The sequence below is a fragment of the Coenobita brevimanus genome, chromosome 97, assembly GCF_032717465.1.
Source record: "Coenobita brevimanus isolate Jiangsu-jjx chromosome 97, ASM3271746v2, whole genome shotgun sequence".
Lineage (NCBI taxonomy): Eukaryota > Metazoa > Arthropoda > Malacostraca > Decapoda > Coenobitidae > Coenobita > Coenobita brevimanus.
The window spans coordinates 30,633,587-30,659,562 of record NC_137050.1 but is presented as its reverse complement, the minus strand read 5'-3'; the positions used below and the strand labels follow the sequence as shown (position 1 = coordinate 30,659,562).

The following is a 25,976-nucleotide window of genomic DNA, read 5'->3' as shown; positions in this document are numbered from 1 at the left end:
TTCTTTTGCCCTTCTCAGTTCATCTCTCTCTCTTTCTGATCTTACTAGCATAGGTTTTTCTTTCAAACCTGGGATTATCAAGCACTTTTTCTTCTCTGCAAGTGAAGAAGCGTTGTGGTGTGGATGTGCATGGGATAGGAAGCATTAGGAGAAACACACTGAGGTGGTTTGGCCATGTGGAGAGGATGGAGAGTGAGAGACTGATGAGAAGTGTGTATGTGAGTGTGGTGGAAGGGGAGAGAAGGAGCAGGAGGCAAAGGATGAGCTGGAAGGATGGAGTGGAGAGGTATATGAGAGAGAGGGGTGTGAGCTAGGAGCAGGGTAGTGAAATGCGTTGGACAGGGTGACATGGAGGCGATTTGTTTGTGGCCACCCCTTACGGGATTAAAGCATCTGGCAATAGACAGATGGATAGAAGCATCTCTGACTGGAGATTCTCTGCTTTTTAGTATCCTAACCACTTCCTTCTCTACCTTTTCCTGGTTTTCATTTTTCTGTTGCTCTATAATTTCCTTTAAATTTATTTTCCCTTCATCCTGAATTTTCTTCCACCCCTTGTGCTCTTCCTTGATTTCCTTAATGTGTTCATCTTGCATCCTTGTTTTTTATTCATACTCATCAAGTTTACTTTTCATCCTATCCCTTTCTTCCTCCAACCTCTAATTTACTGTCTTATTTCATTTGAGGCTGATTCATTACTCACTTTCAATTATGTTACTACTCTTTCTTGCCCAGCACTGCATTAGCAGATGCTCTCTAACTCATTTTCCAATACACCCATACCCTGTTTTCCAGTGCACTGATAACCGATGCTTTGCTAGACCGAACACAAGAAACGGGTACATTCCCACAATCTGAACAATTTGAATGTCTGTCGCCTCATTAGTCCGACAACCTGCCTCTCCCTAGGTTTGAAAAAAGGTTCTCCCAGTCCTCTTGTCCTCCATCCATCCCCTATCTTCTCCCCCCCTAGTCCCTCCTCTCCCCCCCCATCCCTCCTCCATCCCCCACCACACTCAGCACTGCCAGGCATGTCTCCCATCCTGTCCTCTTGCCTTCCCCCACCCCTGGTTGTCTCCCTCTCCATCCCCCCCCACCCTAACCCCCTCACTTGTCTCCCATGTGTGTGTGTGTGTGTGTGTGTGTGTGTGCGTGTGTGTGTGTGTGTGTGTGTGTGTGTGTGTGTGTGTGTGTGTGTGTGTGTGTGTGTGTGTGTGTGTGTGTGTGTGTGTGTGTGTGTGTGTGTGTGTATTTACCTAGTTGTGATATACAGGAAAGGAGCTATGCTCACGGGGTCCCATCTCAGTTTCTCAGTGGGTCAAATTTTGCTTTCAACTCGTTTAAGTTTTTAGACTGGACGATCTTTTTGTCCAGGCTATTCCACGTCTATAAGGAAAACTAGATTTCCTGATATCCTTCAAGCAACTTGGCTTTTTCAGTTTCATTTCGTGCCCTCTTGTTACTCTCCCTTCCCATACAAACAGATATTTTGCCATTTTTTTCTACTCACATCATGGCCCTGAAGACTACAATCATGTCACCCCCCCTCTCTCCTTGCTTCTAAGGAAGGTAGATCCAGCTTTTCCAGCCTCTCTCTATATGACAGATCTGCCCGGCTTGGGACCATGCTGGTTGCTGTTCTTTGTATTCTCTCAATCTTGTTTATATCTTTCCTTTTGTGTGGGGACCACGCTACTGCTGCATATTCCAACCTGGTGTGGATCATGGCCATTATCTATTTTTTCATCATTTCCTCATCCATGTAGCGAAATGCTACTCTTATTCTAGTCAAGAGATTAGATGTCTCTCAAACTGTCTTGTTAATGTGTTTCTCAGGTGACAAACTACCCTGGACCAGCACTCCCAAATTTTTCTCTTCTCTCACTTTTGTGACTGGTTCATTACTCATCAAATAAGTCAGTGATGGCCTTTTGGTACTGTTACCCATTTTCAATATTTTACATTCTTTTGCGTTGAATTTCATTTCCCACATCCAGCTTCAATCATGAATTCTAACCAGGTCCTCCTGCAGCATTTTACAGACTTCCCAAACTTCTACTTTCCTCAAGATATTTGCATCATCAGCAAACAGACTTGCATAACTGTTCATTCCATCTACCACATCATTTACGTTAATCAGGAACATTACTGGCACTAACACCGAGCTCTGTAGGACTCCATTTGTTACTTCCCTCCATCCAGACATCCTGTCCTTTATTACTGTCCTCATTTGTCTGTCTCTCAAGAAGTCTCTCATCCACTCCAGGAGGTTTCCCTTCAGTCCTCCTACGTTCTCTAACTTCCACATTAGTCGCTTGTGGGGTACCTTGTCAAAGGCTTTCCCAAAATCTAAATAAACACAATCCACCCAACCATCACTCTCCTGTAACACATCAAATGCTCTTGAGTAAAAGCTCAACAAGATGCAAACACATGACCTTCCACTTCTGAATCCAAACTGACTTTCAGCCAAAATGTTCATCTCCTCCAGATATTATATCCTTCTCTCTTTCAGGATTCTCTCGCACAATTTTGCGACCATGCATTGGCCCTCTTCCATTCCTGAGACACTTTTCCTTCTTCCAGAGAACACACAATTGAACTGTGAATCTTATCTGCCAGTTGTTCTCTGCATTCCTTCAGTACCCAATTAGAAAGTTCATCTGGCCCTGTGGCTTTCCTTACATCTTCAGTTTCCAGTAATTTATACACTTCCTGCACTTCCACTTTGATATTTTTTATCACTACATTTCTCGCTGATAAATCGGACATGGAAACTGGTGAAGTTGATTGCCTATGTAAGTCCTGCAGGTGGTACAAGGTATTTTTACACTGTTTTGATATCGCCATCCTGAAGAGTTTCATGCTGCTCAAGGAGCTCGTCATGAAACCCCTCTCTCTACAAGAGTTTGAGAGAGAGCTTACATGCGAACTCCTTGAAGAGTATTCAACTGCACAGGTGCTAGACACTACGCGGGGGACGCTGACAGAGCCTACAGTGGACAGGCTAAGTTGTGCAGACTACTTCCGGCAGCACAGGCTGGTAGAGATTGGCTATACCACAGCAGGTCATCAGGCGTACAGGCGGTGCCATGTCTGTAACACCACCAAACGCCATCCCTCAGCATGAAAAGAGACAGCCTACCAATGTGCAGAGTGCAAGATCCCCCTATGCCCTAAATGTTTTTGCGAGTATCACTCCCAGCATGATTACTGAGCAGTTGTGTGGGAAAATGTAAATAGTATACTGGTATGCAAGTGTGTTGATTGTTATACACAGCTGAAACGTTAGATATTATAAGTTATATCTAGTAAGTGCTATGATACAAGTGTTTTATAATAAGTACTACAAGTGCAATGCAGTAAGTGTTCTTGTTTACGATTACTGGTGAAACAGTTACAGGAAATACCTGAGTTAGCCTACTTGTTCCATGAAAGAAAACCACTTGTGAGCAGGCCAGAAAGAAAATTACCTGGTTGGCTATAACAAATTTTTTTCCCTCGTTACTCAGAAAATAGTGCTGAATACGTGAGCATAAGTGTACTGCATTTGTGATGTGAAGTTCAAATAATGTAGGTTGTGTATAACAACTGTAATATTTTCACAATGCCCATGATTACTGGTAGTACAAATCAGTCTGAATTATAGTACAAGCAATTACCTCATACTTAATCATACTGCATTAAACAACCAGGGCATGTACTTATCAAAGTGCAATTACCCGTAATCGTAATGCCAAGTGCAATTATAAGAATTGTTGTAGCGGGAAATTATTATAACTGATGCAAGAATAGGGTACAGATTATCAATGAGCTGTTCTTTTTCCACACACCTAAGGGGCACAGTGACATTATGAAATGGGTGGAAAACCCTATGGGGAGTCACATGGACAGGGTGATGACTCATCCTTATGACAGTGAGTAAAGAAAAGTCAAAGAGTGAGTGGAAATTTCCAGATTCCTTCCGAGGACGCCCGGACATTGTTACAATCACTGCTCCAGTCAATGTTGCCAGGGCTTGCCAGCGAGTCCAGGGTCACTGCCAGTGGCATGCGCTTGGAACCAGCCCACCTAATCATGTAAAACCAGTCGTCTTCAACTTAACCTTACTCACTGACAGGACCACCAGGAGACCTTGGGATACTTTCATTTGAAAGAGGAAGAGTTGATGAGTCTTATGTATACTTATTTTTTTCTCTAGCTATAGTAGTTTGGCAGATATTAGGGTTTGAAGTAAGGGTATTTTTTTTCCAAAATCTTGGAAATTCCCCGTGAGGAGGAATGGGCAACAGCGGGAAACCCCTAGCAGATGGGGGTTAATGTGCAATGACTACCTTGCCGTGCTACACATTTTTCAAGCACTGGCCATCTACTACATCTATCTGTCTTTCTATCTATTGTCAGATGCATTAATCCCATTACAGGTAGCCATAAACAAATCACCTCCATGTCACTCTGTCCTCTACCATTTGGCTGTCCTTCCTCAAACTCACACTCCCCTCCCTCATAGATCTCTCCATTCTGGCCTTCCATTTCACTCTTGGTCTCCCCTTTAACTTCACTCACATACTGTACAATCTTCTAGTCAGTCTTCCATTCCCCATCCTCTCCACATTGCCAAACCATCTTAACATTTTCAATTACATCCACATCAACATTACAATGCTCTTTACTTAATCACTGGTTTGTCTGTCTCTCCATGTGACTTCACATGCTCTTCTCAGGTAACTCATTTCCACAGCTCTCACTCTTGACATGTGTCCTTCCAGTAGGTCCAAGCTTCAGTTCCGTATACAGTGATCCCTTGGTTATAACACATGATTGGTTCCAGGCCTTGTGCATGGCAACAAAATCGTGCGATAACGAAAGCAAAGAAACTTTAGGATTTATCCTGGGAACGCCATTCGTAAACCCAAAGTTTCCCTCTAACAACAATTTATACCTACTAACTACAGGTAATCCCTTAATTCACGCGAAGGTTACGTTCCCAGACCCTTCGCGTACGTGGTAAATTCGCGTATACGTTCTGCCCATGTGTGCACGTAATTACGCATGTGTATTAACACGTTCGCCGCGTTTGGCAACCCTGCACTCTCGCCCTCCCAGCGTCAACTTCACTTCGCTCCCCTGCCAGTGTCCATTGGACTTTCGGAGGGAGAGGAGGTATGATTCACTCTTAGAGGGTGGTGCATTGGTTAGAGCACTAAAAGTCGTGGTACATATGTATACCGAATCGCCGACCACTAATATATTTTTCTCCCCTCGCGTATTGGTGCATCGATGTACCGAGGTTGCCTCGGTGCATCTGGGTACCAATACGCGACCTACTGATGATATCTTGTTGTCCTGCGAATTGGTGCATTGATGTACCATTTCATTACTTTAGAAAAATGTGTATTTTCTAATGTATATACCTGTTATTACCTATAAAATATGTCTTATTATTTCAATAAGCTGCACATCTCTCTCTCTCTCTCTCTCTCTCTCCAAGGAGAGTATCAACCTTCTGTGTTGGGTGTGATGGACAACCCCACCTTTGTATTTCATGTTTCAGTGAAAAGCATGCAGCTTCATACTAATAGGTTATATAATACAGGGCAAAAATTAGATATTCTGATATTCAGTTTTGCAAATTACGAGTCATATAGTGTAATAGTTAATTATTTTTGTGTTTTATGTAACCTTCATTTATCATAAGACTAAAAATTTTTAGATTTTTTTTTTTAATTTAGCAGTATTTTCCTTTACAGTTACTTACTGTTACATTATGTAATTCATTTACTTTGTTTATAAATTGTTACCAGACTTCTTGTGCATCTTGGAACTATGTTTTATTTTATGAAATATTATCTCAATTTTTTTAAAACGGAGTGTTGATTTTTTACTCTTTATACAAGAAATGCATTCATAAGTGTTATATTTGATACCTGCCTTTCTATGATATTGATTATAATGCATTTGAGCTAACTGTATTGTGTGAAAACTGATTTTGTATAAAAAATGATGAACGAAAAATAAATAAATTTTTAGCTGATTATTAATCAATAACTTACCTATGTATAAGTATTTTTGTATTAAATAATACCATTGCAGCACATCAGTAGCTTTACTAAATGCAAATGGAAATAAATATTGATTATATACTCACGTTTTCAAAAGTTTTTGAAAAGGGACATTCGGGTCAAGGATGTACCAATACGCTGAGGGGGAAACTTCTGCTCGGTACATCGATGGCCCGATAAGCGGTCAACGTGTTAAGTGTATTACATCTGAATAATACTGTTTATGCACTACATACACCTAATAAACTAGCATAAAGTATGAAAACAAAAATGTAAGAAATTTAACACTGAAAGCTGAGAAGCACAGGCGCAGGTAGAGACACTATCAGTCTGGTGCACTAGCCCTCACTGCCTCCCGTATGCTACATTCTCTGCCTTCTTTATTGTACGAACAGTTGACTCATTCACTCCAAACATATGGTTCCAAGACAATTCACAGGCATAGGTGGAGACTCTTTAGCACAGTCTGATGCACTAGCCCTCACTGCCTCCCGTATGCTACGTTCTGCCTTCTTTATTGTGCGAAGAGTTGACTCATAGGAAGCGTTATGAGGAACACACTGAGGTGGTTTGGCCATGTGGAGAGGATGGAGGGTGAAAGACTGACGAAGAGAGTGTATGTGAGTGAGGTGGAGGGGGGAAGAGGGAGGGGGAGGCCGAGGATGAGATGGAGGGATGGGGTGGAGAGGTATATGAGAGAGGGGGGTGTGAGTTGGAAGCAGGGCAGTGAAATGGCGGGGGACAGGGCGACTTGGAGGCGATTTGTTTGTGGCCACCCCAAACGGGATTGAGGCGTCTGGCAATAGATAGATAGATAGTTGACTCATTCACCCCAAACATAAGATTCCGAGACAATTCACCGTCAAAACATGGACGATTCCCCATCAGGACAATTTGCACCCTAGACGATTCCCCGTCATTCTATAAACATACTTATTATTGATTAATTAATACTTTAAAAACCAATTTTCAGGGGGACTTTATAACTCATATAAGTAAAAAACTAGCGCACTCTACTTGCTAAATACACTGGTATGTAAATAAATGACGGAGAATCATCCTGACGGCGAATTGTCACCGACATTCCTTCCCTAAGTTTGTCCAACAGCTTAACTTTCTCTGTCAGCGACATCACTTTACGAGTCCATTTTGGTGTGTTACCACATGCATCACTAGCATTAAGCTTACGCCCCATGTTGGCAAACAAGGCAAGCAATCACTGGAAGGCAGAAAAATAAGCCACAAATAACGACTTGCGAGTCATGCATGGTTCAAACTGACTGTGTGGTGCGTGGTAGACCGACCTTCCACACACACACACACACACACACACACACATATGTAAGCACACGGGCAGCAGGTAGGCATGTTTATATTTCATTTATTTCTTGTATATTAAAATTATTTATTTGAATACTATAATTTTGTTTTAATTATTGTACGAAAAATTCGTGGATATCCGAAATCGAGTGAAAAACGTTCACGTGAATTAAGGGATTACCTGTATATACATACTGTTATGTTATGTATCAGAAACACACATATGCATGGCTAAGTTAATAGAAAGAGATAAAATGGGCACAAGGAAGAAACACGTACTACAGAGAGACTTGAGATGGGCTTCAAGTATGTGGTTCTGAGGCTAGGAGGTGGAATGACAGTGATCTCCACCACCTGGGACTAACTTCCCGAGCTGGGCTTCATCTCTCCCCAAAGCCATCAAAAACCATAGATATATACTGCACCATCACTGTAGTCAGAAACCAGCTCAGGTGCACGATAGCAGAAAAATGCATGATAACAACAGGAATGCAGATTTTCATCTTGCAGTGATAATGAAAACCACTACAGTGTAACCATGTGACCACTGTATTAGAGTGGTAATCGCAATACTGCCATTGAGTGACTTTTTTCTTCCTTGCTCACTTCCCCATCCCTTATCACTGCTTCCAATGAACCAGCAAACTTTCTACTCCGTTGCACCATTTCAAGCTGTTCCTACATACATATTTAATAGATGAAGGTACAATTGCCATCAATAAAAATGACCCATCTTCCTCTCTTGCTCTGCATGCAGATTATTTTTTCTGCCTCCAGGTCACACTGGGATGGAAAGGGGACAGAAGTCAAGAATAATAGGTTAACCCCTTCTTTACCGAAATGCATTTGGCAGTACATGTGTACAGTACTTTCATTCTTAAGGCCATTGAGGTGCTGAAAAAATTTTGGAAGTACATGTACCTCTAAACATCATGGTTGTCTGCACAGCTTTGCTGCCTCGGTATGGCTCTTATAATCCTTCCACATGGTTTTCAGCTGCAGAAAAAGTGTGACTATATGGTAACACTCTTTTTTTCTCGACAAATGGTAACATTTTTATGTCATACAAATGTCATGAAACCTCATAAGTTTCGACCAACTGCAGACTGCATATACGACATAATTCCTCAAGCACCAATCATATTATCAGGCTCCCCACCACCCACGCCTCCCATGCGAGCCTGCGGCTATTTTTCAAGTAAATTTGTCAATGATGACTCAGTGTGCCTACAGCCCTGGAGGGAATGTGTACTCTGCGCTAAACCCTGTCACAGACCTCCGTTATATGGAAACATGTCGTCAAGTGATGAGGAGGAGGATTTTACCTTCCATTTAGACAGTGATCTGGATGAATCTGATAATGAGTAGTTGTCTGAGGAAAGTGACAATGATCCATTGTATGAGCCAGAAGAGAGTGAGAGTGGGAACACAGACGACAGTGAAAGTTGTGTCAACCACACGCATACCTCTCTCTCATCTTTCTCTTACTATACCTTCTTTTTCTCTCCCTTTTATTTTTCTTTACTTTTATACTTCCCACACCCATATTCTTTTCCTTTTACAGTACTTCAGTTTTTCCCCTCTTCCTTCATTTTTTCTTCACTTCTTTCATTCTTCTTTATCGCATATGGCCTTGCCTTCCCAGGTTGCGTCTGCCTCGGAGCGCGCCTGTATATAGATCACCTTCTCACCCACAAAAAAACTATTATTTACTGCAAGACATCAACATAATTACAAGGTAAGTAAATACACATATAAACTGTGCATGTTACTGTTTACAAGCCTAAATATTTCTTGGTTATGTACGTATATTTTAACAAAACTTATTAAAAAAATATATATATATATATATATTTTTTTTTTGCACAACCTTTTGGGGTTTATCTGATCACTGATGTAAAAAAAAAATAATAATAATGCAAAGTTATTAGCTTGGACGTGATGATGAATTACTCCCAAAAATGTTGCGTGACAACTCGGTGTGGGGGTGGTGGTGGCCGCCGACACAGGACATCATGCTCGGTAAAGAAGGGGTTAATGGAAGGGGGAGGGTGGGTATGGGAGTGGAGACAAAGATAAGTTCAATACCTATTACTACATCCCACCAGATAAAAAACATTTTGTGAGTACAGCGTAAAGTGTAAGTACCGGGTAATAGATACAGAACACTGAATCTCCTCCCATCTCAATTGTTCTCTTGTTTCTATTGTTTATTCTTCTCTTGTTTCAGTATTTTTCCATCCTAACACCTAAACAATGTTTTTGGAATAAAATTTTTATTTTCCAGTAAAAATAATTTTCTAACATTAATTCTTTCCTTTTGTATACCTGAAACACTCCAGTCAATCACCTTCATAATCTACCATTTCAAGAGAATTAAGTACCAGTATGAATATCATATAATACAATTTACCTTTTAAAATAAAATGCTGTCATAATACTGAACTATTGTATTTACCACTAAACCCTTGAATCCAGATGTCATTTTAGTTTATTCATGCTATATCCAGACAGTTTAATTCTACCTAGGAAAAACCTCTTGTATTAAAAGGATTAAGAAAGACTATGCAGTACATTCCTCTGGTCTGAAAAGTCTAGGGAAGGCTATGTAGTACACTGCTCTAGTGTGAAAGTCTCCCATGCTGAATAAACTGCATGGACACAACAAGAATATAATACCGGTAAAACATATGTCATCCAAATGAAGTGGATAATACGATGGCTGCCATGTATCCAAGACTCACCCTTTGGAGTGTGTTGCAATCCTTGTCCTTGTTGTGGAGGTAATGGGTCTGCCAGAAGCGAAGGAGGGCACGGAGGTTAGTAAGGAGGTGTGGCTCTACATGGCTGCGCAAAGCCTCCAGGTACAATGGCAGTTCAGAGTGCTTGTGGGCCAGCATAAGAATCACCAATGAGGTGTTCAGGCAGCTAACATTTTCCTGGAGAGGACAAAGGTATGATTGGTGACAGGGTACTGGTTAAGAAAGATGATATATGCATTGATAATCTCTGAGATTATTCTGTCTGGTACTGGTTAAGAAAGATGATATATGCATTGATAATCTCTGAGATTATTCTGTCTGGTACTGGTTAAGAAAGATGATATATGTTCTGACAATCTCTGAGATTATTCTGTCCAAGTTCACTACACATCATTCACAGTCTTCCATACATTTATATTTTTTAAGTCCTTGGCCATGCTAGCACATTAGTCTTGGTCATCTGATGGCTGTTATCTCAGCCCCTCACAATACTGTGCAACATCTTTGGTTGATTCTTTTATATTTGAGGTCTCTATGTATGACCTCATCCTTCTCTTCTTAGGTTTGTCCCTATCTATCTATCTATCAGTTCATCATCCAATCTTTAACTGCCCCATCAACTGCACAGGGGCCCAAGGCTATGCTACCTAGTTCTGACATTCATGAAGAGAATGACCAGTCACTGGTCCTTTGGTTGTATTATGTGAGCAATGAACCCCAACCACCACTCAGATGTAAACCCACCGGGCTATGTCCAACTGAAGTGTCTTAGCTCACTGGACCACCACGTGTCTGCGTCTATGGTTACCACTATCTAAGCTCACTGGACCACCATGTGTCTGTGTCTATGGTTACCACCATTAAATGGTTATCTGGGCTACAAGAAACTATCTGGTTTGTCACTATGTAAAATCACCTGAAGGTGGCAGCAGCTACATCAACTGGATGGATGGTGGACACTCCCACCTACCATGTGCAGTATGTCTACTCCCGCACATAACAATAGGTTCACTTTCTTTTGTTTAGAGGCTCCAACATGCTTGCAGGCATCAGCCTTGGTGACCTAATGGTGGCTCTCCATGTTTCTCAGTCTCTAGCCCCATCTATATGCCTTGGCACCTCAAATGTCCCGTATTATGCGCCCAACAAGAGGGCAACCTCCTATGGTGCTACTCTCAGGTTCAGGCCCCTCATTATTGGGCAGAAGTGACAGCCTGAGAATCATAATTCCTTGTACTCTCCGGCACAGGTCCAAGCCCCAGCCCCATCTGCAAACGGAGCCTGACCAATGCCTCCCCTTGTGTCAGCCATTAACCCTTAAACCGCGGGCTTGTTTTGCTTTGACTTGCGGCTCCCGTGGGCATATTCGCGCTCCGACAGACTCTCTAAAAATATTTGCCAAAAATCAGTTATTAGTCCTAGAATATTAAAATCTATCTATTGCCAGATGCCTCATCCCGTTTGGGGTGACCACAAACAAATCGCCTCCAAGTCGCCCTGTCCCCCGCCATTTCACTGCCCTGCTCCCAACTCACACCCCCCTCTCTCATATACCTCTCCACCCCGTCCCTCCATCTCATCCTCGGCCTCCCCCTCCCTCTTCCCCTCTCCACCTCACTCACATACACTCTCTTCGTCAGTCTTTCACCCTCCATCCTCTCCACATGGCCAAACCACCTCAGTGTGTTCCTCATAACGCTTCCTATCACATCCACATCAACACCACAACGCTCCTTTATATCCTCATTTGTCAGCCTGTCTCTCCATGTGACTCCACATGCTCCTCTTAAAAAACTCATTTCCACTGCTCTCACTCTTGACTTGTGTTCTTCCAACAACGTCCAAGCTTCACCTCCGTATGTTAGAGTTGGTATCACAATACTGTCATGTAGTAACTTTTTCACTTCCATGCTCACTTCCCTGTTTCTTATCACTGCTTTCAAAGAACCAGCAACCTTTCTTCCCTGCTGTACTCTTTCACGCACTTCACCCTCCAAACCTCCATCCTTACTCATCACACTACCCAAGTACTTAAACGTACTCACATTTTCCAATTCCTCACCATCCAACCTCGCTGTGCATTCACTGACTTCACCTCTCTCAAAGACCATCACTTTACTCTTCCCTACATTCACCTTTAGATTCCGTTTCTTACACACTCTCTCAAACTCATGCACCAAGCCTTGCAGCTCCCCTTCGTCTTCACTCAACAACACAGTATCATCTGCAAACAACAGTACAGGGAATTTCCAAACACTATCCTCTCTCACCAGGGCCACTCCAACATCCACTACCCTACCTTGTACCTCTTTTATTACCCCATTCATGTACAGATTGAACAACCATGGAGACATGACACATCCCTGTTTCAAACCAACTTTCAAAGAGAAAAATTCACTTAGTTCACCATCCACACGCACTGCAGCCTTTGCACCATCATACATACTCTTCACAGCATTCAACAACTTCCCATCTACTCCATATATTCTTGACACTTTCCACAATCCTTGTCTATCCACCCTGTCATATGCTTTCTCCAAATCCATGAAAGCTGCATACAACTTCTTTCCCTTCTCTAGAAACTTTTCCACTAAAGATCTAAGAATGAATATCTGATCTACACAACCTCTTCCCTTCCTAAAGCCTCCCTGTTCTTCTCCAACTAATATACTTATGGCACATACCTTCAGCTTTCTCCCTGGGTGTTTGTTGAGCCTTCGTCGAGTACCGTAGGACTTGTGGAGAGCTCTGAAGTTGGGTAACGAAGTCTCCACTTTACACTTCCCGACAACTCATAATATGATTACCACAGCCTGATATTATCACTAGAAACACTATTCTATGATTCTCAATAGTTTGGAATCCATACTCAAAAAAAAAAAAAAAAAAAAAAAAAAAAAAAAAACACTGAAAGCAATGAAAATTACGAGGGCGTATGACCATCTCACTTCCGATCGTTTGCCGCTAGTGTTGTCTATTATTCATTAAAACACTCACAGTTTATATTTCTGTTACTATATAACACTTATATATACCTACAGTCTTTATCCATAATTTTCCTTCAGTCATAGTAGTTTATGGTCACTGTAGGGATTCAATTTCTTTCAATAAAATACGTAGCATTCACTTTCTCGTCCTGTATACTAGCATTGACAGTGAATGTCACTTTCACCTTCACTCTCATAATTCATAGTATTCATACATGCTAGAGTGAAACTTTCACTTTCATTACTCCTAGTATATATACTCGTATTCTTATAATACTACTCATTTACATTTATATTTACGTTCTCTATTTTATTTACACTGTGTTATGCACTGTCACTTGAAGTAACTATATTTTCCACTGTTCACTTATATTTACATTCATTGCTTTCACTTGCTGTTTACACATTATTTACACATTATTTACAATTCCACTTGCACTGTTTTACTCAATAAAAAGATCGTAGTCATTCTTTATCAATTGTCAGCCCTTTACCTCTTTCCACACGAGGTTTAGTAGGGGTTAAAGGTCACAGGGCCCTTTGCATGAGGCTAAAAAGCGGCGGAAGTTAGCAGGAGCTAATCAGTCGTACCTTCACCTTCAAAGACGACAGTGAACTGATAGTAGTGGCCTCCTGCCGCCTGGCTAGGGTGAGTGCAATACTACCAACTTCAGCCCTGTGAGACCTGCTAATATACAGCAATGAAATGATTGGCAGGAAACCAAGACAATACATAATAAATTAGGTAGTTCCAGGTGAATGTAAATATCACTTAGGCTTCTCCCTTCCCTCCTTATATGTATATTTATTACGAAAATAGATTATACGGCATATTTCAAGGGGAAATAAACAGCGAAAATTAGCGAACAAGTGCACATGAGGTGTTGTCAGGTGATAATTAGCCAATTCCAGGTGTATGGCACTATCACTTACCTTATTTCTTTTTTGTATATATTATTTGGTATTGGTATAAGAATAGGGCATAGGGCTTATTTCAATGGATGAAATCAGTGGAAAATTCCAGGGAAGATTTACTTAGCGTAGAATACAGTGTGGTGGCCTGCAATAATTAGGTAGTTCCAGGTGAATGTAAATATCACTTAGGCTTCTCCCTTCCTTTCTTATATATATTTTTATTATGAAAATAGATTATATGGCATATTTCAAGGGGAAATAAACAGCGAAAATTAGCGAATGAGTGCACGTGAGGTGTTGTCAGGTGATAATTAGCCAATTCTAGGTGTATGGCACTCTCACTTACCTTATTTCTTTCTTGTATATATTATTTGGTATAAGAATAGGGCATAGGGCTTATTTCAATGGATGAAATCAGTGAAAAATTCCAGGGAACATTTACTTAGCGTAGCATGGCCGGGCAGGCGAGAGGATAAGGTAATGGAGGGGAGGTAGGGAAGGGAGTCAAGAATGGGGAGAAATGGCTAAATTGTCAACAATGGATGGGAGTACAGATGAGATTAGGAGTGCTGACTAGTGTTGGACATTGGCAGTACTGATAGATGATACAAGCCACCACTTGAAAGCCCGGGCGAATTCAAAATAACACAGAATCACAAAAGTGTCGCCCCGCAGTATGATCCCTTGCTCCCAAGCGTCACGAAAGTGACGCCCCGCGGTTAAGGGGTTAAGGTAGCAGGGGAAAAGTTTTCTGGCCACATGTCCTTGCAAGTGCCAACCCATGCTGTAGTAGCATATATCGTGTGATGTGTAAAATGCAGGCAATGTACTGGACAGCAGACAACATTTAAACACAACTAAAAAATATGCTTTCAACAGCATTAGAAACACAATGGTAACAGTGAAAGCCACATGCTGCCATTAACAACAGTATACACATAAGAAACCATATCTTGGAAACAGGTGTAACCATGTTATGGGTATAAAATGGAATGAGAAAGGATTAGTACAGCAAAAAAAGGGTAAGATCTAGAAGTGACCATACAGGATGACTTACCACAGGAAAAGAACAATAACAGGATCACTGGAGGGGTATATATTGATGGCCAACATACGAGTGGCTTTTAAACTGCCATGTGCCACAGCTGTAATATTATGGCCTGCCATGTGTGTGCACAAATTGCCACAACCATAATATTACGGACTGCCATGTGTATGCACAAATTGCCATAACCATGATATTATGTCCTGCAAATGAAAAAATTGCCAAAATTCGAAAATTCAAATTTAGCGGGAAATTTTTGGTAGGCTTCCTGCACCTCTGTAGGGCTGGTACTGACACTAATATTCACCTACACCTACCTCAGACTGTGCAAGAAGCGATCTCCTCTATCTTACTTTGACTGTGAGTGACTAAGCATTTCGTCGCACCAAGGTCTTTTCCAACATGAGATATATAATCTCCTGATGGTCCCCACTGCTGGTGAAAGTGATTCACCAGTTGATGATGATGCTAATAACGACTATGTAAACACTTTTTTACAGGTGTAAAATACAATTTCCAATATTACAAACATTTACCTTATAAATGGCACTCACTCACGTCATAATGCACCCCTGCACATCATTATGCTTGGGGAAAGTTCCCACATCATCTATGTACCTTCTGAAAGTGTCCCTTGGTCATCTGGGAGAGTTACCCAAGAAGAAAATGCCAATCTTCCACCTCAACTCACTGGGTGTCATGGGCTGGCCAAACTTATCAGCCGATGGATAAGAACGATTCAACCTCAAAATCGACCTTTTAGGCTTCAATGGGTACTTTTACAGTTGTTTTCCATGTTTTCTCATCATTTCTAAACTTAGAAAAAAAAAAAAAAAAAAAAAAATGGCATGCACCACAGCTCCATGGAGATCTCAAGTTGGCCGGCACATGGCAGGTTAACTAGAGTACAGTACAGTATATGGATGAGAAAATACTATGGGAGATGACAGTCTTCATTATATGACCAATGTAACAATATGCAGCTGTGGTATGGATACCAGATTTAAAGAAACATGTTAATGTACTGGAAACGGTACAAAAGATGGCCATAATGAAGTGGAAAAGGTAGTTGCCATAAGGATCATACAAAGATAAAGAGACCTGTCTTAAAAGAAGAGGTTGGAGAAACTGAAGTTACCAATGCTGAGAGAGAGAGAAGAGAAGAGGAGAGGAGAGGAGACAGACAGACAGACACAGACAGACAGACAGACAGACAGAAATTTGAATACAATGTGTAATGGAGTTAAGAGGACTGGAAAAAATGTACAAAATACCAAGGTGTGCAAGGGAAAGCATATAACAGACCTAATGCTTCTGTCACGGCTGTTTGTTACTGAGATTATAAATCATATCCCATGATATTTCAATACATAAGTTAAAGATATGGATAGTAAAGGAAGAAGGATCCCCCCTTCCTACTAAATCCTCCACCCAAAGCAGGCAGCCTGGAAAAAGGCCTTCAAGTGAGCAAGGCTTACATATGCTAACATGGCCAGCTGAAGAGAGAAGATATTTTTGAGAAAGATTATGGATGGACTGGTGGAAAAAGAATATAAACTGAGGAAGAGTAGATGTCTATATGATGAAAAAAAAAAAAAAAAAGTTTAGTTTCCCAACAGAATTGTGGTAGGTGGGGGCGCTCAACATCCACTCACTCGATGTTCTGTAGCACTGCTCTCAGGTGACTGCCCTTTCCTCTCCTCCTTCCTTCTTTCCTCCATCATTTCTGTCTTTCTTTCCTTTATTCTTTCCTCTACCTTCTGTTTACAGGTGACTTACACCGAGTGACAAGCCAAATGGTTTCCTGTACACCAGGAAACCATTTACTAAGCTGGGTGTTAACCATATAACCAAATTTTGGCACCTGGTGGTTAGTGGGTAATTAAGGCGCTCCAATCGGATTAAGCCCGGGCAAGTTTATATCCAAGGGATGGTTGGGGTTTACTGCTCCTGTAATGCTACTCAAGGATGAGTGAGGTTGGTCACTCTCTTCTTGAATGTCAAGACCAACTTGCCCTGTCCCAGACTCCTATGCTACTTATGAGGCATCACAGGAAGAGATGAATGAAATGAATTCCAAATAGAACCACAGATATTTGGAAGAGTTATGAAAGGTAAATGGTGCAGGCAAAGAGCATCTGTGTGATTATAAACAGACTGGATAAATGTAAATCTGGGGACATAAAAAAATCCAAGCTCAGATCCTGTACACTGAAGGCAGTTACACACAGCTAGATAAATAGTATCATATCTATCCATTTATTACATCCTCTGCACAGTTGTCCATATATTCAGCAATCAACACAAATACATATTGAAAAGCACTGTTCCATGTTTGTACAGGACAATATTGTTCACTATGACTACTCTCCAAGCTACCAATCGAAAGACAATCACAAGGGTGAAAAGAACATATCCTGTAATTTGTGACTGCTATGCGTAAATAACTGACCTGAGTAAGAGTATCAACACTGATAGTTTTAATGAGCTGGACGAGGAAGTTGAGACGTTGCTGGAACGTTGCCACGTGTCGGAGGGTCCGAGACTGAGCTACAAACTCCCGGCCAGGCCTCCCTCCCCGTGTCACATCACTCCCACGTGCAAAGCAGTCATGGGATAGCACAAGTGACCGTACTAGCATGTTGGAATCCACTAAGTTCTTTGTCACAAGTGAAAACAGCTTCTTTTCCTAACAGAATAAAAAGTAAGTCTTGTTAGCATGTGAATATATTATATCATAATGCACTTTAACTCAATTTTCCATGTTCTTTCAATAATGCAGACACAAGTCAGAAGCACAAAAATAAAGTTTCAATAGTAGAAAAACTTTCTTAGCCCCTCTGTGTTGCTCTTTACAGCAGAGAGAATATTCTTTTTCCACGACCCATGTGGTACTGTAATATGGGAAACTGGATTAGGATAGTGATGATTATGAATGTACTGTACTTGAATGATGAGTGTCTTATCTGCAAACAAAAATTGTGAGAGTATGGCAACAAAGCATGGGCAATACAAAACTTACCTCAGTTTCAGTTGCAATGATATGGTCAAGCAATGCATATGCCTCATCATTGAATTTCAGGAGCTCTCCAAGGAGGTCAAAGGTGGACTGCAGCACTTCCTTCTGGTTTGAGCCAGGGTCACACTGAAGCAGTGATCCAGCTAGGTGCTGTGGCAGGCAATCAACATATTTAGCAATCAGTATGGAGATGTGCTTGTAGACCTTAAAAGATATACAAAATTCAGAACTGTATTGTAAGTTCTATATTTTAAACAGAAAAAGTATTGTAAGTTCTATATTTTAAACAGAAAAAGCATACAACAATGCAGTAGGTGGGGGCGCTCACCATCCACTCACTCGATGTAGTGCTGCTCTCAGGTGTCTGTCTTTTCCTCTCCTCCCTCCTTTCCTTCCTTCATCTTTTGTCTTTCTTTACTTCCTTCTTTCCTCATCCTTCTGCCTACTGGTACCTTTACACTCCCTCTTGTGTCTTTCTTTCCTTCATTCTTTCCTGTTCCTTCTCCCTATGGGTGGCTCTACACTGAGTGACAAGCTAAATGGTTTCCTTGCATTTAATATGCTGGGTGGTAACCATATAACAAAATTATGGTGCCTAGTGGTGCTCCAATTGGACTGAGCCAGTGAAGGTTTATATCCATGGGGTCGTTGGGGTTACTGCTCACATAATGCCACTCACGGATGAGTAACGCTGGTCACTCTCATCTTAAATGTTAAGACAAACTTGCCTAGTCTCTACCTCCTATGCTCCTCATGAGGCAATGTAGGATTGGATGATGGATGGATGGATGGAGCATACAACATACATATATATATATATATATATATATATATATATATATATATATATATATATATATATATATATATATATATATATATATATACAGTATATATATATATATATATATATATATCTATATATATAAGTAATCACTCTAATATCCGGACGCCCAATAACTGAACATCCCCACTACCCGGACCTTATCGTCCTGGGCTCTGCGGGTGGGGGCGCGGCCCCCCCCCCCCCCCCCAAAAAAAAAAAAAAAAAAAAAAAAAAAAAGTTTTTTTTCCCGTCCGTAATTTGAACTTGCCGCGCGCGCCGCGGGAGAGCATTGTTTTGGTGCATCATTCCTCCGACGTCCGACAGAGCGCCGCTGCATCCTCCCCACTTCCCGCCTGTCTCTCACCGCGACTGGACCTACGCTCTTCGCAATGGCTGCCCACGTGCTCGCTTTTGTGGTGGTGCCCTACCTGCTGCTCTCGGGCCTCCTCTTAGTGTGTGTGATGATGGCCCCGCCACTTGAGAAAAGGAAGAGAGTGGTGTTGGCTCTGGAAAAGAAGAGGGAGATATTGGAGAAAGTTGATGCGGGTTGGTCTTCTTCACGCATTCTCCGCGAGTATAACCTGGCCCGGTCGACTTTGTTCGATATCAAACGTTCCCGAGACAAACTCATGCAGTACATGGCTGACTTCTCGTCGAGAAGCAAACGCAACGTGGAAAGGAAGGTTATGTTTACCCCCAAGTTTGCAGAAATCGACCGATCCACGTTGATTTGGTGCCGACAGCAACGTGCAGCTGGTGTGATGGTACGTGGACCGGAGCTGATGGCTGCTGCTGAGAAGTTTGCAAGGCTTCACGACGCCCTAGACTTCAAGGCATCCGAGGGTTGGCTCTTCGCGTTCAAGTTGCGACATGGCCTTACTAACCGTAAAGCACATGGCGAAGCATTGGACGCTAACGAGGATGGAGTTGACGAGTTTCGGCACAAGGTGAAAGGCTTGATCGACAGGGAGGGCCTAACTCTCGGTCTAGTCTACAATGCTGATGAAACTGGCCTATTCTATTGCTCACTGCCAACGAACACTCTAGCCGAGGAGACGGAGAAGCATGTACCTGGCAAAGCAGCCTCGGTGCCTTCGTGGGGTGATGGATGTCCTTCCTGTCGTATGGTACCATTCTTTGAAAGCATGGTTCACAGCTGTGATTTTCAAAGACTGGTTTCACTGTCACTTCGTCAAGGAGGTCATCCATTACCAGACGAAGACACTGGGAATCCCTCGCGACCAGGTAAAGGCTCTCCTTCTGCTTGACAATGCACCTGCCCACCCGTGCGACAAGGACTTGGTTGCTGAGAATGGCCGTATTAGGTGCATGTTTCTGCCACCTAATACGACTGCTCTCATTCAACCCATGGACCAAGGAGTGATCGTGGCAGCAAAGCGCCTATACCGTCGGAAGTTCCTGGACGAGGTGATGGTTGTTCTCGAGGACGAGGACGAGCGCAGGGAGGGACGGGACACATGAGGCAAGAGGACTTTGGAAAACCTTCGCCGCTACAACATCAAGTCTGCGATGTACAACTGGGCTAGTGCATGGAAGGAAGTCCCTGTGAAAACTCTTGAAAATGGTTGGTCTCGTCTGCTTCTCGGAACGGATGTGGAGTACGATTTTCTAGGGTTTGACGTGGATGACTTCCATGCATGGCTACATACGCACGGCGACGATGTTGATGTGGACGATATTCGTGAGTGGTTGGACGACGACGAGGGCGATCCTGGGTATCAGACGTTGTCTGATATCGAGAGCGCGTCTTCGGTTGCTGGTGTCAGTACCGAACTTGAAGATTCCGACGACGAAGGCGACGATGATGTGGACTCCTCTCAGCAGGACACTACTCCAGCCATCCCCAAGCTGAGCGCACTCCGGGAACATCTAGAGTTCGTCCTAGACTACCTGGAACACCCGGACTGCGACAGGGAGATGGGGCCCTTGGGACTCGTGGAGGAAGTGCGTGCTTTCAGGCAGCGCATCATCAATCGTCAAAATCGTCGGTCATTGCGTCAATCAACCATTGACAGTTTTTTCAGGCTCGTGACCCCCGCTGTGCCCAGCCCTGGCTCCACTCCGTTGCCTCCCCAAGACAGGCCCTCATGCTCTGAGCCACAGCCCAGCACATCAGCCATGGTGGAGTCACCGCTCGACGTGAGTTTGCGGCTGTCTTCAGAGTCCTCTGCAGTGGGTATGCCATCACCACGACCCAGCGATGCACCCCTAGGTCGCCTGCCAGTGATACTCTCGGACTCTGACAGTGAATAAACAGCAAGAACTTCTCCACTAGACCACACGGGAATTTTGAGTGCTGTGCAGTGAAAAAAACAGTGTGTTGTGTTAAGGATTTAAAGTTGTGAGAGAAAAGACTAGAAAAAAAATGTAACGTAAATAGACTTGTTTGTTTTCGCTTTGGAAAATTTTAAAAAAAATGGGAAAAGTTAAAGTGCAACACTAAGTTACAATGGAGCATTATTTAGACAAAAGTGCACACTGTGAAGAGAACGGACTTCTGTGTGTTATTGACTAAGTTCAGTGCTAGACTTCAGGAACAGTGTACTGCAAGTGCTTCAGGAAATCGTTCTTACCGTCAGAGTCCGAGAGGAGGCGGTTATTCATCAAGGCGGCCAGGGACTTGCTGTAAGTAGCCAGAATGTTTCATACTGTACTTTTTTCCCTACTATACTTACCTCATTTCACTCTTTAATGTCCTTTATTGGTGTGAATAGGGTGTTAGTAGCTATGCATGTGCAGTAGGAATGTGTTTTTCTGAGTTAGGCTAGGTTAGGGTCCATAAGTACCAGAATGTTTATTAATGTATGAACATACAGTAACCCCTCCAATATCCAGATCAATAGAGCCATAGGCAGGTCCGGATAGTGGTCCTGTCCGGATATTGGGCCCCAGCTTATGGACTTGTACTTACGGACCCTAACTCTGAAAAACACCTATACAACTCCCTCTGGACATGCATTGCACCTATTTAAGACCCAAATCACACCAATAAGGGACATAAAAGACTGAAATAAATGCAAAAGAACCATAAAATGAGGTTTTAGAGGTGAGTTTATACAATATTAAACATTCTGGGTACTTACAAGTCCCTTGCTCTTGGACTGGTTTGAACCGCCAGTTTGCAGTCCACAGTTAATCCTCTGCACTCTAAATTCTAATTTCTTAACACTGCACAACACTGTAAATTCCTGTGTGTTCTAGTGGCAAGGTATTGAAGTTTATTCACTGTTTATTCACAAAAAACAAGCACCTGTGGCTTGCACTGTTATGAGTATCTGCTCTCCATCGGAGTTAAGCTGTGACTGTTGATGTTGGTGGGGTAACAGAGTTGCCAGATCACAACAGCCACATTACCAATCTCCTCAACTTTCATTGTCAAATATAACTTTTCATTACCAAATTCGTAAAGCTAGCATATATTCTTCACTAATTATATATATAAGTGGAAATACATGTAATCACTCTCCTTATAACTAACACCATGTTGATTATTTTCACACTACAGTATGTAGGGTAGCAGATTAATCAGAGAGAGCAAACAATCCACCATCTCCATCCTGTGTATCCTCATACATGTGAAAAATCCATTTGGTAATGCATTATTCTAATGCATTACCAAACGAATTTTTCATTATCAAATTGGCCCACACTTGGTAATGAAAAATACCAAATGGCAACCTGACAGGGGAGGGGGGGGGGGAGGGGGAGGAGGGAAGGGGTGAAGGGACCATGGTGTAACAGCTGTTTGGCGCCAGGCGGGAATTTCAAATTATGGGAGGGAAAAAAGTCAGATTTTTTTCGAATTTTTTGCGGTTTTTGGCCCATTTTGGGAATATTGGATCCCAGGAGGATTATGTCCGGTTAGTGGGGATGTTCGGATATTGGGCGTTCGGATATTAGAGGGATTACTGTACTTCTAAACCCTCATTTTATGTTTCTTTTGCATTTATTTCAGCCATTTATGTGCCTTATTTGTGTGATTTGGGTCTTAAATAGGTGCTATGCATGTCCAGAGGGAGTTGTATAGGTGTTTCTCTGAGTTAGGGTCCATAAGTACAAGTCCATTAGCTGGGGCCCAATATCCGGACAAAACCAATAACCGGACCTACCTATGGCTCTATTACGTCGGATATTGGAGTGATTACTGTATGTAAGAAAAAGAAATTGATTTTAGAACTTTGAAAAAATGGTCCCAAGGCTAACCACAGGAGCATGCAAATATCTGAACCCACAGCCATTGAGGGGGCTAAACATACATTTTACTTTAAGCAGTAGAAGCACCTTACCAGATCATTTCTTCCTGATAGTCTGTGATAATTTTCAGATTATTTCTCGGTTGATAAAGTCAGTAAATGTTTTTTGTTAAATCTGTTTCCCCATCATTTTTAGCTGTTCTTGGACATGTGGAGAGAATGGAGAATGAAAGACTGACTAAGAAGGTGTATGTAGGTGAGGTGGAGGGAGGGAGAGGGAGGGGTAGACTGAGGATGAGGCGGAGGGATGGAGTTAAGAGGTATATGAGGGAGGGGGGGGTGAGTTGGGGGGAGGGTAGTCAAATGGTGGGTGACAGAGCAACTTGGAGGCGTTTTGTCTGCGGCCACCCTTTGCGGGATTAGGGCGTCGGGCTATAGATAGATAGATAGATATTATATATATATATATATATATATATATACACAGTGGTGGGCAGCGCAAACGAAGAAGGACCTTGCGCAAGCGCAAAGTGCAATCCACAGTTCACTACCTTGTGCATGCACAAGTGCACAATCTGACAAATATTTAGCTTGCGCAATGTCGCAAACCGCAAGCGCAAACCATTTGCATATATTTGTGGGAATTACTGTAAGACACTGAGATATTTAAATAAAATAGCACACTTACCTACTTACTTTTATTTATTATTATTCTTTTCTATTATTTGTAATCTGCGCAAGTGCGCATTCTAATATTTAGCGTGCACATGCTAAGCGCTAGTGCAAACCATTTGCATATATTTGTGGGAATTACTGTAAAATATTGAGATATTTAAGTAAATTAGCATACTTACTTTCTTTATTATTAATCTAACAATCTATCTATTGTCAGACACCTTAATCCCATAAGGGGTGGCCACTGGCCACAAACAAGCAACAAATCCCCTCCATGTCACTCTGTCCCCCACCATTTCACTGCCCTGCTCCCAGCTCACACCCCCCTCTCTCATATACTTCTTCACTCCAACTCTCCATCTCATCCTTGGCCTCCCCCTCCTTCTTCCCCACTCCACCTCACTCACATACACTCTCCTCGTCAGTTTCTTACTCTCCATCCTCTCCATATGACTAAACCACCTCAATGTGTTTCTCCTCACGCATCCTATCACATCCACATCCACACCACAACGATCCTTCACTTCCTCATTTGTCAGTCTGTCTCTCCATGTAACTCCTCATGCTCCTCTCAAATAACTCGTTTATTTTCACAGTTCTTACTCTTGACTTCTGGCCCTCCAACAAGGTCAAAGCTTCACTTCCATACATTAGAGTTGGTATCACAATACTTTCAAGTAGTAACTTTTTCACTCGTGGATGTTCAAATAGAGGAGTGAGCGGGCTGCAAAGCAGAGGAACGTGGAAACAAAGGCTGTGATGTTGCCAGTTTTACTTTTATCTGCATTTTCGCAAGACATTTTATTTAGTAATTCAATATAGATATACAACAGCATGTGTAATTCCTTAAAAAAATCAATAAAACATATTATTTAAATCAAATATCCGCAGCCTAATAAATTATTGGGCTGTAGATATTTGATTTAAATATGTTTTGATTATTTCTGTAAGGAATTGCATCGTTTCGTTTCTTATCATTTTTAAAGGCTCCAACATGCTTGCATGTGTCGGCCTTGGTCACCTAATGGCAGCTCTCCACGCTGCACGATCCATTGCAGCCTCCCTGTTCAGTCCCTTAACCCTAAGGTCACACTTAATGACCTCGTCCCATGTCTTTCTCGGTCTACCCCTCATAACCCCACCCCCAATATTAATACTTCTCACCTTCCTCACCCAATTATCATCCCCCATCTTCTCCACATGTCCAAACCACCTCAATCTACCTCTTCTCATCACAACACCAATACACTCCAGTCCCATCCTACCTCTCAACTCTTCCATTGTAAACCCAGCCCCTCCAGGCCTTGGGCCTTGGGACGCACTGCACATCCACCTAATCATTGTCATTTCTGTACGTCTGAGCCGGCGAATATCTTCCTCCTTCACTGCCCAGGTCTCACTGCCATACAGCATTACACTCCTAACACATGCTGCATACAAAGACCCCTTAGCATGTAGGGAGAGCCCTCTCAATGTCAGGAGAGGCAAGAGCTCCCTGAACTTCTTCCAACCACTTCTCACCCTAGCCACAGAGCTAGCTCCAGCCCAACCTCCAGCACACAACATGTCTCCAAAATAACAAAACTCTTCCACACACTCAAGAGATCCACCAACAAGTTCAATCCTTTCACGTCTGACAATCTCCACCTGCTCACCCCGGCACGCCATACACATAAAATCAGCATTATCTCGCAGTCTACCTCTGATACCACTACATCTCTTATGCACCCATTTATCACACACACCGCACAAGATGGAATTACTTCCCACGCCCTTGTGGCAAACTGCACATGGCCACTCTCCCTCGTCTTTGACAGTACCGCCACCAACCCTAGATATCATCACTTTTGTTTTATCTGCATTTACCCTTAAACCCTTTTGCCCCATACCATCTCTCCACTTCCTAAACCTTTCCTCCGCCTCCCTTTCATTCTCTGCAATCAACACTAAATAATCAGCATACAACAACTCCCACGGGAGTCTGTTTCTAAAGTCACGTGAAAGGGCTTCAAGTACCATGATAAACAACATGGGACTCAAGACTGACCTCCCCCATCCCTTGTCCAGACATACGGGAAGCTCCCAAGACCACGTGTCCCTTGGTATGCACAGTACTCAATCCACAGGACAGATGCGCATGGCAGGTGTGCA

The 25,976-nt window shown here is 42.4% G+C and overlaps 1 protein-coding gene across 1 annotated transcript in view; it reads right to left on the bottom strand.

Annotated features, from left to right (window-relative positions):
- The window catches only part of LOC145413606 (short transient receptor potential channel 4-associated protein-like), a 232,860-nt gene that overhangs the window by 28,431 nt on the left and 178,453 nt on the right, over nucleotides 1-25,976 (bottom strand). The window contains exons 13-15 of the mRNA XM_080283259.1: nucleotides 18,114-18,260; nucleotides 17,544-17,780; nucleotides 10,127-10,321 (exon numbers count right to left, since the gene is read on the bottom strand). Of these exons, the coding sequence (XP_080139385.1) occupies nucleotides 10,127-10,321; nucleotides 17,544-17,780; nucleotides 18,114-18,260 (579 nt within the window). The remainder of the gene's footprint in view (nucleotides 1-10,126; nucleotides 10,322-17,543; nucleotides 17,781-18,113; nucleotides 18,261-25,976) is intronic.